This window comes from Ipomoea triloba, chromosome 5 (assembly GCF_003576645.1).
Source record: "Ipomoea triloba cultivar NCNSP0323 chromosome 5, ASM357664v1".
NCBI lineage: Eukaryota > Viridiplantae > Streptophyta > Magnoliopsida > Solanales > Convolvulaceae > Ipomoea > Ipomoea triloba.
The window spans coordinates 28,205,964-28,220,629 of NC_044920.1; the positions used below are offsets into that span (position 1 = coordinate 28,205,964).

The 14,666-nt window shown below is 36.2% G+C and overlaps 3 protein-coding genes and 4 non-coding genes across 10 annotated transcripts in view; 6 read left to right on the top strand and 1 right to left on the bottom strand.

Annotated features, from left to right (window-relative positions):
• The first annotated feature begins 129 nt into the window (after positions 1 to 129).
• LOC116021346 lies at positions 130 to 220 on the top strand. The gene has a single exon (XR_004099008.1). It is a non-coding gene; the product is annotated as a small nucleolar RNA snoR128 (small nucleolar RNA).
• Positions 221 to 441: 221 nt separating this feature from the next.
• LOC116021347 lies at positions 442 to 525 on the top strand. Its single transcript, XR_004099010.1, has one exon. It is a non-coding gene; the product is annotated as a small nucleolar RNA snoR128 (small nucleolar RNA).
• A 472-nt stretch (positions 526 to 997) lies between these two features.
• Positions 998 to 1,089, top strand: LOC116021345. The gene has a single exon (XR_004099007.1). It is a non-coding gene; the product is annotated as a small nucleolar RNA snoR128 (small nucleolar RNA).
• Positions 1,090 to 3,942: 2,853 nt separating this feature from the next.
• On the top strand, positions 3,943 to 11,430 carry LOC116020123. The gene is made up of 22 exons (XM_031260611.1): positions 3,943 to 4,179; positions 4,408 to 4,886; positions 5,007 to 5,206; positions 5,295 to 5,351; positions 5,468 to 5,602; positions 5,982 to 6,100; positions 6,195 to 6,500; positions 6,926 to 7,013; positions 7,102 to 7,207; positions 7,295 to 7,408; positions 7,499 to 7,662; positions 7,765 to 7,885; positions 8,041 to 8,265; positions 8,346 to 8,536; positions 8,724 to 8,891; positions 8,994 to 9,099; positions 9,270 to 9,407; positions 9,492 to 9,653; positions 9,790 to 9,990; positions 10,133 to 10,327; positions 10,432 to 10,503; positions 10,739 to 11,430. Exons 2-22 carry the CDS (start codon positions 4,473 to 4,475, stop codon positions 10,889 to 10,891), a joined length of 3,435 nt encoding a protein of 1,144 aa, XP_031116471.1. The 5' UTR covers positions 3,943 to 4,179; positions 4,408 to 4,472; the 3' UTR covers positions 10,892 to 11,430.
• Positions 11,431 to 11,964: 534 nt separating this feature from the next.
• On the bottom strand, positions 11,965 to 12,046 carry TRNAS-GCU. Its single transcript has one exon. It is a non-coding gene; the product is annotated as a tRNA-Ser (tRNA).
• Positions 12,047 to 12,129: 83 nt separating this feature from the next.
• Positions 12,130 to 14,666, top strand: part of LOC116020802 (IMPACT family member in pol 5'region-like) — a 5,348-nt gene continuing 2,811 nt past the window's right edge. For 2 of the 4 annotated variants that reach the window (XR_004098844.1, XR_004098845.1), the window contains exons 1-7: positions 12,130 to 12,477; positions 12,611 to 12,652; positions 12,957 to 13,072; positions 13,230 to 13,335; positions 13,479 to 13,532; positions 13,811 to 14,084; positions 14,253 to 14,351. Coding sequence is in view for 1 of the 4 variants with exons in the window: in XM_031261341.1 (XP_031117201.1) it covers positions 12,166 to 12,477; positions 12,611 to 12,652; positions 12,957 to 13,072; positions 13,230 to 13,335; positions 13,479 to 13,532; positions 13,811 to 13,969 (789 nt within the window). In the remaining 3 variants the exon portion in view is untranslated. Of the gene's footprint in view, positions 12,478 to 12,610; positions 12,653 to 12,956; positions 13,073 to 13,229; positions 13,336 to 13,478; positions 13,533 to 13,810; positions 14,217 to 14,252; positions 14,352 to 14,624; positions 14,659 to 14,666 lie in introns of those variants that run through there. The other 2 variants (XR_004098846.1, XM_031261341.1) reach the window with 2 other exon arrangements.
• LOC116020514 (IMPACT family member in pol 5'region-like) overlaps positions 14,520 to 14,666 on the top strand; it is a 1,592-nt gene continuing 1,445 nt past the window's right edge. Inside the window, exon 1 of the mRNA XM_031260984.1 lies at positions 14,520 to 14,526. Coding sequence (XP_031116844.1) covers positions 14,520 to 14,526 — 7 coding nt within the window. The remainder of the gene's footprint in view (positions 14,527 to 14,666) is intronic.

The window sequence follows — 14,666 nt, forward strand, 5'->3', positions numbered from 1 at the left end:
GGAAGGGAGAGGGGGAGAGGGAGGGAGAGGGAGAGGGAGAGGGAGAGAGAGACTTGATATATTTAAAATGCTCATCTAGTTACTTTCTTGATGAAACTTCCTTTTAGGGGTTTTGATAATTTAAAATTGCTGCTATGATGAAGTTAAGAACTTATTGAAAGTTATTGATTCTTGGTGAAACATCGGCAGTACTGTCGATCCTGAGCGGTTAACTGAGCAGCTTCGTTCCATTTAACATTCCTGATATTATTCGTAGATTCCAATATTCCATACCACAACCTGAATGTTTTTCTCTATTTGTCAGTCAACATTGAGTTCAAAAAGTTTAAAAGTTTGAACTTTGAGCAAAATACTTGGTGAGATAGATACTACTTAATGTATTGCCAAGAGAGTACTTGGTGAAAACTCTTCTGAGTAATAGCATCAATAAATTTAAAATGGCTGCTGTGATGAAACTAAGGACTTAAAATTGAATGCTTGATGAGACATTGACCTAGTGTCGATCCTGAGCGGTTAACTGAGCAGCCTCATTTTAAAAATCCCTGATATTATTCAAACCTTTTATTACTATTGTGTGGATTATGGCAACCTGGTTTTATACAAAAAGCTAACTGTTTTTCTCATTCTCAACTAATAAAAGAAGTGCTAATTGCCACTCTAAACCCCCCCCCCCCCCCCCCCCCCCCCCCCCCCCCCCCCCCCCCCNCCCAACTCCTGTACCCTCCCTCCCTTCCCCTCAAAGTTTGAACTGTGTTTTAAATTACTAAAATGTTTTCTTTCCCACCAAATAGATGCCAGCCTTTAAATGCTTTCTCCGTTTTCTTTTGTAGTGATTCTGTTTGTACAAGTTAACAAATTCCCCTTTTAATTGATCTTTTTTTTTTTCCTGCAGTTGTATTATATGCACTTGTTTATATGTTTGTGTTCTATTGTTGAGTAATATGCTCATCCTAATTTATTCAAGAGAGTCTAGGTGACACTTCCAATTGTTGATAGGTTGCCATGATGAGGATGTTAACATGTGGAAAGTCTACAAAGACTTGATGATACATCAGCAATCATGTTGATCCTGAGCGGTTACCTGAGCAACCTAGTATCTGTGTCTGTTAGTGTGAATACACTATGTATATGTGGCAAGTACATGATATGTTGAATTGTTGATAATAAAAGACTTATGATCTAATGCATTTCATTTTGATTCTGGAAGTTCATCCATCCTCTGTTCTTGGTGGTGGTGCTGTTACTTCTCTTTGGTTAACTTGTGTTGTTGGAGGCGTTTACTGTATTCCTTTGGTGTGTAGTTAAATAACATCCCAGCCCCAGGATGGACATTGAAGTTGAGCTGTTGAGGTTACCTTTTCTGCTGCATAATTTATGATTTTCAGTTCCCTAAATTGATGGAAGGTACAAGTCTTGTATATATGATATGGTTAAGCTCAGCAGCTGCTACCTTGAATCCTTTGGGATTTGCAGAAAAACAGAGATGATTGGCTATAAAAAATTCAAAGAGATCCAAGCAGCAGATGATTGGCAGAAAGGCGCAGGCCTGCTAGCGCTTGAGTTCAGGAGGCCCACTTCTTTGCAAGTTAAAATTTTTTGTGAGGAGGATTAGCAATATTTATATCATGGACCCGGTTCCACATTGCAAAGTAAATTTGTGTCCATTTACATACTGAATGTTCACAATTTGAATGTTGAACATTCAATATATAAATTGTAAATATTCAATAGGTAAATTGTGTATTTTATACTCTGGTCCACAATTGGTGTGGAAGCCACTTTAAACTCTTAGCATGTGGCCATGTGCTTGTGCTTGTTTGGGTGTTGTATTTAATAAATATAATAAATACATTATATTTATGTATGTGAGCATCCATCGTAATAGGGACTTTATTGGCAACGTAACATTCAATGAATTGTTTAATTGAATATTGTGTGTATGGTAGTCTCAAGTCTGCCGTTGGAAATGGCTCCGATTGCGTCATAATTTGCCCGTTATTTGCGCTTTGCTTTGGCCATTCATGTTACGGCAGCACCGCCAGCACGCCCATGTAGACAAACTACGCCCCGGCCGGGGAAATAACAAAAACAAAATCAAACTGTCTCCCGACAAGATCATTTCAGAAATTATGTACTCCGTATTTTTTTTTTTTTTTTGAAGAGCCGCATTTTTTTAAAGAAATGAATAACTAAAAAGGAAATAAATAATATGTTTATTTTTACATTTATAAAATATAAATATAATTTATTTGTACATTTTTCACTTTCTTTGATTTATGAATTCGTAATTGTTACTCGAAGGTATGCTCAAGATGAAGTTCACTTTGTGACTTTAATTGATAAGCAACTAAAAACTTGTGATTATTAAATCAACTTGTTTATTAATTCCGTATTTAAATAATATTTCATGAGTTTTTGGAAAAATAAATAAAATAAAAAGGTAAATTTGTGATTATTAAATCAGCTAACTAGACTTATGTTGGTTAAAAGATATAAGCTTGTATTTATTAGCTCCGTATTTAAATAAGGTTTCATGAGTTTTTGGAAAAATAAATAAAATAAAAAGGTAAATTTTATGAGCGAGCAGTAAATTTATATGAAGACCAAGACCTTTCTTAGTGAATAAGGTAGAAAAAGGAAAAGATTCCAAAGGTGTTTAGTGTTCACAGATCCCAAGTAGTTTTGACAGTCAGACTATGTTAGGTTTTCTAGTCTACTTCACACATTCCTACTTCGGCAGTGCCCAATGGACTGACTACTTTATTTTAATTAATTGTAGTAGGAGCACACACAAAAGTTGTGTGCACCGCAAAGACGCGCCAATAAAACCACCGGCCGCTGCAAAAGACAAATAAGAATTGGTTTGGCGCCTCATGTGATGATGTGTCACCCCCATGTTACGCTCCTCTCCCTGTCCCTTCTCTACTTTCTTTCTGTTTTGTTTTCTATGGACTACTTTTCTACTCATCTTTTGTCCATTACTGTTTTTTAATTGCAATTTAAATGCATGGACGAAAATACTAATTTATATAAATGAATCTTTTAAACCGAATTTGGAATGTTGGACATCTAATAACTCCGGCTCCCACTATAATCTTTTCAAGAAAAAAATAGTTTCTATCAATATTAGTTACATTAAATAAGTTATTTTTTAATAATTTATAGTAAATATAAGATTTATATATTTTCATACTTTTACTTTTAAATATATCAAAATTCTAATCAATATGCGTGTCTTTCACAATGTATATCTTCTATTAGCTAACGTGTCGTGTTTTCATCCTCACCAAATACATGCATAAATCATGATTAAAGGATTGGCATAACAAAATGCGAAAAAATGCTTAAGCGTTTTGTGATATCACGGATTTCGTCTAGTCTTTCAGTATTTTTGTCAAATAAGAAAACTAAAAACAGTAATAAATTGTGATTGGATCGATCATTCAATTTTCTTATAATTAAATAATTAATGCATCATAAAATAATGATAATATTTCATTGAAATATAAACGCTATCTTAAAAATTTATAACTATAATTTGTGCTTAAATTTTCGTGATAAATAAAAAGAGTAAACTTATGTTACTTCATATTTTTGTATATTCTTAATTTTAATTGTTATGTAAAAATTCTTTCTTATGTTCAACAGTTTGAAACTCTCAAAAAAAAAAAAAAAAAAAACAGTTTGAAGCTTACTATAATTCATTTCCAAATTAGGAAGAGGGTATAAAAGGAAAACAATAAAAAAGCGCTGTCTCTCTCTGCGTGAGAAAGGGAAGCGGAGGGGTCTGCCGCTTAGTGCACTACAAGCTGTCCATTGCTAGTACTGCAATTTCCATGCACCAAAAGAACCCAAAAATAAAAGTAAAAAAAAAGATTTAATTTTTAATGTACTTTTTCTCCTTTGCCACTTGCCAGTTTCGTCTTCTCTCTTTTTATTTCCTTTCATAAATTCATTTATGTTTAAGTGAAGCTAAATATGGTACAGCATTGAATCCCGGGAGTTTCCGGTGTAATTTAGGAAATCGGATTCACTTAATTGCTTTTACATTGAGTGTGCTTAGATCTTAGTCAATGCCATACGACTCAGTTACTCTCTTCGCCTCTTTTAGAACAAATTACAATAGCATTGAAGAATCCAAGCTTTGCTTTTCGCCTTCTCCATCAACTTTTGCACTCTGTAAGTTTCTCGTACTACTGTTCTTGATTCTTTGTGTTTGCCTTGGCGATTTTCTTCACTACTGAGTGTAAAGCTGGATTCTTTGCTGTCAGGCCGTTTCAGGGTTTTGAAAGATTTGTTTTATTTTGTTGTAATTTTGTTGATTTTGGATTTGTTGGAATTTTTCATTAGTGTTCTTGTCTGGGGTCTTGGATTTACACAAAAAAGGTTGTTTGATTTGGGTTTCAGGAAGGAGGGTTTTAGCCTTTTAGGGTAGTGCAAAGAAGAAGAAGGAGAGGGCTTTGTTTTTGACAATGGCTACTCAGAGAAGGGCTTATGATCCTGTAATTGGGCAAAGAAATAGAGGCCGGAGTGGCGGCGTGTCATCTCAGTTTAAATTTCAGAATGGTCATCTGCCATCTGGGTGGTTCTCCGTTTCAAAGACTAATGTGACTACTGGTGTTAACTATGAGCGTGAATCTGACATGGATACCGGTTCTGATTCGGATGAGGGTGGAAGGTATTCACTGGAAACTTCGCCCCAGGATGATAAGATTCCGAATGGGAGGCGAAAGGGTCATGCTAATGGCCCTATTCGTCCACCCTCACTTTTTAGTGATGGTGAGTTGTCTGACTCAACCATGAGCTCAGAAGCAAATTCCTCTCTTCGATTCGGGGCTCATCGATATGGCACAAATGTACAAACAAATGGGGGCAGTGATAAAAAGGTTTGTTAATGTTAAAGTGTGTTGGGGAGGCTTAGGGCTGAACCTAATTTCAATCACTGATCTTTAATTAATGCAGTGGCTTTAGCATGCTATACTTCTAACATTCGTTTGTGGTTTCAGGCCTTCAATGCTAGAATGTTTGATGATGATATTCCAAGTGCACCACCCTTCGCTGGTTCTTTTGATGAACATGATCGAGTTACTGAACAGTTTAAAAATTCTGAGCCAGATGTTACCTCCATATCTGGTACGTCACGTGGTTCTGCAACCACAGGTGAACCTATCACATGCTCAAGTACATTGCCCAATACATCTGGAAGGTATTTGTGTTCAGCATGTTTACCCCTTTTCTTGATGTAATTCTCAGTGAATTGCATGAAGAGTTAAAGTTACTTTGTGCTTTGTCAGGACTGCTGCTGTATCGCATAACCATTTATTTTCTCAGTATCCTACATTCCATGCAAGGTAGTTAATACAGCATTTGTATTGCTGTTTGGTAGATTATATTTCATGTAATCCAGGTATTTGATTTTATTAGTATTTAATTGGTATAATCTTTTGTTATTTGAAATTGTATACAGTGGAAGAGGTACTTGGCATACTTTTGTTTCTTATGAGGCATGTGTTCGGCTTTGTCTCCATTCATGGGCTAAAGGCTGCATGGAAGCTCCTGTCTTTTTAGAGAATGAATGTGCTTTATTACGAAATTCCTTTAGGTGAGATTGTTGAAAATACCTGCTGCTTTTCTTTGTTGAATTGTTATATACTTTGCTAAAGTATCACTTATATTTAAGTGGGACTTCTGTATAGAAAGTTAATGTACTTGTGTCTTTTGTGGGCTATTCTTGTTTTAAGCACCAAATTTTGTGCTTGAACGACATTACCTTTTGCCAATCACCTTGAAAATTGAAGTTAGTAGAAATTTTCGGCAGAACAATGAGTTTAGGAGGATTAGAAGCACATGACTATAGAGGCATAAGGCAGCCAAAATCTGCCATTAAGTTAAAAACTCCAGAAGTTTATGTTGTATTGATAAATTTAGTTGCTTTTATTTGTTTGTAATATGGCCTCTTTGTCTTTGTTTCAAATTTTTAGCTTAAAGCAAGCGTTACTGCAACCCGAGGAAGATTTACTGAGGAAAATGTCCTCAGAGCTTGTCAGTGAGGGAGCAGCAGTTAAGCCTAAGAAAACTTTTGGCAAGATGAAAGTGCAAGGTGCTTGACATGCCATTCTTTGCAAGCTCTGCTTCAATGAAAAGAATGCCCTTCAGTCTTCTAACACCATTTTGAATTTTTTGTCCATTTGCAGTTCGTAAAGTGAAAATGGGATTAGAACCACCAACTGGGTGCAGCTTTTCTTCTATAAAACCATCAAAAGAAAAAATTGATTCACTTCGCTTTCAGATTTCCAATATAAAGTCTACGCTCAGTTCTGAGTGGGAAGCAATAAGGAAAGTTCGTGTTGCTCCTAGGCTTCCTATAAATGCCTCTTTTTCACAGAAAAGCTTGGTTTATTTGCATTCTGGTACTCGGTATATGAAAGATGTGTCCGGAATTTTAAAACTTGGTTTTACTACCTTTAGAAGCAGTTCAAAATCATATGAAGTGGTGCCAGGTATACTGCAAACTTAGAAGAAGGATACATAGCTTATTTCTTGTTGTTCACTTGTTCTACTAATTATTAAGCGTATTCTTTATCCTAAACTGCATTTTCAATCTAGTGTTACATGAAGGGGAACGTTGAGGTAAAAGTATGATAAAGAATACTCTTAACCTTCACTTCAAAGCACAACTATTTTTTGTTTTAACCATGATTAGGAATTCAAAATGCTGTGTATTGGAAATAAAGTTGGAATTCTGATTTTTTTTTTCTTTTCCAATTAGTGTATAAAGCTTAATTTACTGACTGAATTTTCTGAATGGATTATCAGTGTGGTTAGTGAATCACCCAACTTACACATAACAAAGAGCTGTGGTAGTGCTAGTTTATGTACTTTGCTAGGTCAAATTGCTAAATCATTTTTTGGCTCTTGATGACAGAAATCTATTCTTGTTCGCTGCGGGTTAAGAGCTTACCTGAGGATGATGCTGTGAAAATGCAGGCTGGGTCCACAGAAAGTCATATATTGTTCGTTTCCTGTTTACTCCGTTTTCATAAGCTAGCATCTGTATCTTCTAAATATTGGCTGTTAAACTTGATTTGTCTTGGAATACAGCTTACCGGACGGAATTGGAGATGACTTAATCATTGAAGTGCATGATTCAAAAGGAGTTTATTGTGGCCGTGCAATAGCCCAGGTAGCTGATATTTCTGATGATCAGGTATGATTTTTCTAGAGCTTAGTGTCAAAAATTGAATTTTTTTTAATAATATGGTACACAAACACTATATTAATAGCTTGATTGCAGGGAGAGAAGCTTCGTTGGTGGCCCATATACCATGAACCAGAGCATGACCTTGTTGGAAGAGTACAGTTGTTCATAAACTATTCTACCAGTGCTGATGAAAATCGCGATACTAAGGTGAGTTAAGTCTTTGCTATAGGCTTTTGTAATTTCCTGTATGATCTTGTGAGTAGTCTTCCCTAAATGTTTCTTCAATTTTTCGTATAGTGTGGGACTGTTGCAGAGACTATTGCATATGACTGTCTTTTGGAGGCAGCAATGAAAGTCCAACAGTTTCAACAGAGAAATTTGTTGCTTCATGGTTCTTGGAAGTGGCTGGTATCTGAATTTGCATCATACTACGGAGTTTCAGAAGCATATACCAAGCTGAGGTAAGATAGAGTATGCTTTTGCCAAGTATATTACTTGTGTAATTTGTGGTTATGTTTGTGTACTTATATTTGTTAATAAATAGAAGTTCTGTTGATTTGTAGGTATCTTTCATATATCATGGATGTTGCCACACCAACTTCGGATTGTTTGAATTTGGTGCATGATTTGATCTTACCTGTGGTTTTGAAAGGCAGAACGAAAAATAGCTTAAGTCACCAAGAGGTTAGACAATTTTTTTTTTCTGGGTATTTCTTATACAGTATGATATCTTTTTGGACATGTTTTCGGGTCTTGTTTTATAGTATTTACGGAGTCTAAGATATTAAAGGTTTCTTCATGTGTTTCTAATGCTGCATGTCCTATTGATTATGGTCCAGAACCGTATGTTAGGAGAAGTTTCCGAGAAAGTTGAGGAGATCATTGCTTTAGCTTTTGAAAACTACAAGTCTCTGGATGAATCACTGCCAACGGGGATAATTGATATATTCAAACCTGCTACTGGCCTTGCACCTCCTGCTCTTGCTTCTGCTTTAAAGCTCTATATTCTTCTGCACGATATACTTTCTCCCGAGGCACAACTGAAGCTTTGTCGATACTTTCAGGTTTTCGAAACTACTATCTTTAATACTCGATATATATGTTTGTGTATGTATGTATAACAAATTAATCAATTTTCATCTAGACTGCTGCAAAGAAGAGATCCAAACATCACTTGACAGAGACTGATGAATTTGTATCGATCAACAACGAGAAGATATTGATGGATCCTGTGGCAAATTCCACAGCTTATCAAAAAATGGTCTCACTTTGTCAGAACATCAGAAATGAAATTCTGACCGACTTGGAGATCCATAGTAAAGATGTCCTCCCAAGGTATTCCTTTTTTTTTTTCCCCATATCATGGATACTTTTATTTGTAAATCAGTAAGTAGGGTTATTGAATTTTAATTGGTTGGCATCATTGTATTTAGGTTTGTCATTGATGATTAGTGTTAACGTTCACATGTTTTATTATAATATCTTCTTTTTAGTACTTAACAGTGCGTCTTTGTCCTCGCAGTTTCTTAGACCTTCCAAACCTTTCTTCGGCCATATATAGTGCAGAGCTTTGTAACAGATTGCGAGCTTTCCTTGTTGCATGTCCTCCCACTGGCCCATCGTCTCCCACAGCAGGGCTCGTTATTGCGACGGCTGATTTTCAAAAGGATCTTATTTCCTGGAATATTAGGTGCCGATCTTCCCTCCCCAGAGTCCCATTGTTTTCTTCTACTATATTATGTGTTCTTCATGTGACTCTGATCTTTTCTTAATCGAAAACCATCTTTTGTAGTCATGTCAAAGGAGGAGTAGATGCAAAAGAATTGTTCAACTTATACATAATCCGCTGGATCCATGACAAGCGCCTTGCTTTGCTCGATTTGTGCAAGCCTGATAAGGTATAGCATTAGTTCTAGTTGAAGATGATGAACCACGTTAACCGAAAGATACGCTCATATTTGGCCCGATTGTTTTGCATTGGCATTCTATGTGCCGTATTTATAGTGAGAAAGGTATTCATATTTTTATCTTACGATGCATTTTGTACTGCTATTGAATTCGTTTGCAGATAAAGTGGTCTGGCATGGATGCAAGTCTTTCAACAACGCCTTTTATTGACGAAATCTATGATCTCTTGAAGGAGACTTTGAGTGAATATGATGTTATCATCAGTCGCTGGCCGGAATATATTTTTCCTTTAGAAAGTGTATGTACAGCCAAAAATTTTAGTCAGTTTCTCTTTCTTTTCGGTTGTCTTAATTTTTTGATTCTAATTTGCGTCTTTCAATAGGCTATAGCGGATGTTGAGAAGGCTGTTATGGAAACTTTGGACAAACATTTTGCTGATGTTCTATCTCCGCTCAAAGAAAATGGGATGCCGTTTAAAATAGGTTTGAAATATGTCCAGAAAATGACTAAAGGGACTGTGTGCCCTTTTGCAGTTTCCAATGAGGTGAGCTATATTATTATGTTTGTGCTTATGTTTCTCTAATTGGTCTTTTTTCCTTTCCTTTTTCCGTTTTCATTTTATCTGATTTCCAAGAAACGATATGCTGAACCTTTTTTGTTTGTTTGTTTGTTTCGATTAGTTGGGAATTCTTTTGAATTCCATGAAACGAATGCTTGACATTCTACGGCCCCAGATAGAAGCTCAGTTCAAGTCATGGGGTTCTTGTCTTCCTGAAGGCAGCAATATGGTCCCGGGAGAGCGTATCAGTGAAATAACAATAATGCTGAGAACCAAATTCAGAGGTTATATGCAAGCTTTGATGGATAAGCTCGTTGAAAATGTAGGTATTAGTTTATAGTTGATTTTATTTACTCAACCAATTTTCGCTCTATAGTTATAGAGTGGACATTGGTATAATTGTTGCATAATGGAGTTCGGTTCATATCATATACGGGTTTTAACTATGCTCTTTCTGTAAATAGACGAAGTTGCAGAGTCCTACGAAATTGAAGAAGATAATCCAAGACGCAAAGGAGGGAATAGTGGAATCTGATTTGCGTAATAGGATGCAACCTTTGAAGGATATGCTGGAAAATATAATTGATCAACTTCACGCTGTATTTGAAACTCAAGTTTTCATAATTATTTGCCGAGGATTTTGGGATCGAATGGGACAGGTGGATGCCCGTTATTACTTCATAGCAATGCCATAGCTTTTAATTTCCTCGTTTTATATGTTTTTAATTTTTTTTCTGAACCGAATTTCCCTTTCTCATTTCAGGACGTGCTAAAGTTTTTGGAGGACAGAAAAGATAGCAGATCCTGGTATAAAGCCTCTCGTGTTGCCATATCCGTAAGTACACCATGCTAGCCTTTAATTTGACGAGAACCTCTATTGGATTGGTATCATTAACGCAAAATTTTGATGCTAGGAGTGCCTCGTTTTTTTTTTTTTTTTTACAGATAGCTTTCATTGATTACGTATCTAACTTGCCATCTCTTTCATTAGGCGAAAAATGCTCTGTTAAAATAACGAATTTAACCATAGACTACTAAAATATATGCATCGACCTCTTTTACTTGCACAGATTTTAGAAGATATATTCGCATCCCACATGCAAAAACTGTTGGGCAATGCACTTCAAGAGAGGGATTTGGAACCACCGAGATCAATTCTTGAAGTTCGGTCAATGCTCTGCAAGGATGCGGTGAATGACAAAGACAGCAACTTCTTCTATTAAACGATTGCAACACGTACATATCATATACATACATATATATACATAATCTGAATGGTCCGTTGTCATCTTTTTCCTACTGGCCCGTTGCTGAATCAGTAGGTGCAATGATTTTTTGCTGGTAACAGCAAATAGCGGATTGATAACTGGAAACAGAAACATGAAGAAAGCACCGATCTTGTCTTGCTGCTGGTAACAGCAAATAGCGGATTGATAACTGGAAACAGAAACACGAAGAAAGCACTGATCTTGTCTTCTTGCTGGTAACAGAAAACAGCGGATTTGATAACTGGAAACAGAAACTCGAAGAAAGCACTGATCTTGTCTCGGTCTGAAGACAACATTCGCCCAGTTTTGTTAGCTCTGAGCTGCATTTCCATTTAAGATCAGCAGAGTGGTAGAATTCATGTTACTAGTAGTTTTGTATACTTGATTTTGGGGTTAGTATGGTGTAAATAATGTGATTGAACAATTGAACTCTGGATTTATATTGCCATTATATATATATTTTTAAAAAGTATTATGAGTTTTCAAGCAAAAAAGTATTTCAGGCCATTGATTGTGTTGAGTTTTTGACTTGCTTTTAACTGCATTTTTCTTTGTAAGGGTGTATCTGTTTTATATTTTCTCAATCTTTTTTAACTAAAAGAATTAATGTTCCTATTATCGGAGTTCAATTGTGTGAACACCAATTTAGAATGGTAACAAATGTATCATAGTAATTGTTGGTGATGTTCTTATTGATTAGTTAGCCTAGAGGAAAATTAGTTGGAGCATTCATAATATCCAATCTATATCTCAATTTTCCTAACTAAAAGCATTTCCAATGGTTTTGAATATATTACAATTACTGTTTAGGCAGCAATCTTCCGATAAACCTTATATAGAAATCTCGTGGAGAAATCCCATATACTAATCTCGCGGGGAAATCCTATGTACATAGCAGGCACACGCCTTAACCACTCGGGCAAAGCGACATTTGCTTCTGCCTTGGGAATATAACCTTTATGTTATAATATGAGATTACAAAAGATTAAAAGGCTTTGGATTAACTAAGCTTAATAAAACGGCAAATTCGTCGCCTGAGAGATTCGAACTCTCGCGGGGAAACCCCATGTACTTAGCAGGCACACGCCTTAACCACTCGGCCAAAGCGACCTTTGCGCATATCTTTGGAGTCTAACTTTTCTTTTTTAGAAAAGATCAAAAGGCATTGGATTAACTAAGCTTAATAGGAACTGAAGAGAAAGCGAGAAGTGATAGGTGCCCAGGGAATAATGCATGTGGCTGCCGGTAAGACTACTTCGATAATCTCCATAATCCCAATCCCTCTTCCACGGCTGAGCCACCACCGTTGCTATCTACCCCACCGCCGTCCCCTCATTCTCTCGTCGCCTATAGGATTCCCAACCGCCAAGAGACCAATGGTCACCGCTAGCAGCAGCAGCAGCTCCATTCCCAACAGCCAAGGAGCATTCACAACAATTGAAGGCAGATTCACTTGCGAAAAGGAGATCAAGAAGAGCAAATTCATCGCCATTGCTGGCCATATCTCCGACCAACGCCAAGCCGAATCCTTCCTTTCCGAGGTAATCTTTGCAAAATCCAATTTTTAAAAAAAGTTCAATTTTAATGACGATTCTGTAATCGTTCTTTATTTATTCATTTTTAAGTTAATATTTCGAAATGATCTTGACTTCAGTTTTTGTTGTACATATATAGGTTGGGGATCCTCGTGCCACACATAATTGTTGGGCGTACAAGGTAAACTTCTTAACCCTAGTTTTGTAGTCTTCTTTCTTGCTTCGTTGACCGAGTGTGGCTAATTAGTGCATGAATGAACGCTTTAGTGTTTGTGATTTCAGTTAAATATTTCTATTTTGAGCTTCAGCTGCTACTTATTTCAAGTTTGGGAATTTTGCCCAAGGAATTGCATGATTGTATATTACTAGATTGTTACCCTAAGTGTAAAAAATAGTAACCATTTTCTTGAATTTATGAGGTTTCTGGAAAATTGAAAGTTTGTTACAATATCATTTTTATTGAGTATCGACTGTCTTGAATATAGGTTGGGGATCAATACCGGAGTAATGATGATGGTGAACCATCTGGTACAGCTGGCAAACCGATACATTCTGCAATTGTTTCTTCGGGATTAGACAGAGTCATGGTTGTTGTAATCAGGTAGTACAGCTTTTTTTTTTTTTTTTTTTTTTTGGTGATTAATGGTGAATGATATACATTCACTACAAACTAGAATTTAGAAGTTGGGTTGGATGAAGGATATTATAGGGCACATCTTTCCTAGTAGAAAGCAGTATTTCACCTCCGTTGATTTTAGGTATTTTGGAGGAATTAAACTTGGTACTGGCGGACTAGTTAGAGCTTATGGAGGAACTGCTGCAGAATGCTTGAGAAATGCTCCTACGCAGCTTGTAAAATCTAAGGTATGGATTGCTTCGGGATTCTTCTTTCTCCACTCTCCGTGGAAAATATTTTGCTCTACTCTAAAACTATGCAATGTATTTCTTAAATTTCGATCTTGTTCGCTTCAGTACCGTTGTTGATGGAAATGATCTTCAATTTGCAGGTTTCTATGGGTGTAGAGGTTCCTTTTGATCTTTTAGGGGTTCTGTACCACCAGGTAAGTTCAGTGTGAGCTTGAAACCGCTAAATTCCTTTCTAGTATTTGTCAACATATTCATCTCCAAGGTAACAAGGTCTCTTTACATTATGATCCGTAGAAAAATCTAGTGTCATGGTTTCATATACTATTATCTGAATGTAGTATGAGCATCAATTATAAAGTTGATTTACGGACCTTTGCTCTCTCATAACTATAATAAACTGTTACGCGAGTTTTGATTCTCTTGTCTTTCTCATTTCATTAATTTTGCCCTTCTCCATGGTGACTTGCTGCAGCTCCAAACTTATAAAGTTGAAGACATTAAACAGGATTACGATACAGGGAAAGGTGGAGTCACGATGGTTACTTTCAAAGTTGATTTTGACCGCATGCAAAGTTTAGAGGAAGCTATCAAAACTAATTGCAGCCGGGATATTGCAATTTTCAAGCGCTGAAATATTCTTATGAGCTCACTCTCAAGGCAGCACGCTGTCTTTCAGAGAATTGAGGCCATGTTCTTTATTCCTGATTACAAGTTACTATAGTTTTTTGGAGATAGCACCCTCCTAGGTAGATATATACAACAATTTTTATTTTATTTGATTTTATTTTTTCTCTTTCTGTATCCAAATATTTCCCGCAGATTGGACAAGAATAGTTTTTCGGTTATAATAGAACCAGAGAGTTTTATACGATTGACAATTTACTTGCACCTACTTCCTATTTCCCCAACTGCAGTAGAGGCTCTTCCCATTTCCCCAACTGCAGTAGGCTGAAGGTTGATCCATGGAGTTGACCATCCTAGTGATGAAGAAGAAGTTGCAGACATATATAGTGGTACTCCAAGACTCTTTGACTCAAAATATTATGATTAGTTAATTCTTAAATTTATTTTTTGATTAGTTTAATTAAATAATTGACTAATTATTGTTACGTACTCGCATTAACAAGTGTTTTTTGCTAAGCTCTGAGAGTATCTATATATAGTATTACTTTCAATAATTCATGCCGGGTGAAAGAAGCTGAACTGTTTTGTCTTGTCGGTTCCAATAAAATAAAAGCCTTGGTTTTCCATATCAATGGCCTCAGCTGCATTTATATCATCTGCAGATCCGCCACCAATATTACAGTTCTTGACTTTTTAGCAAAGCT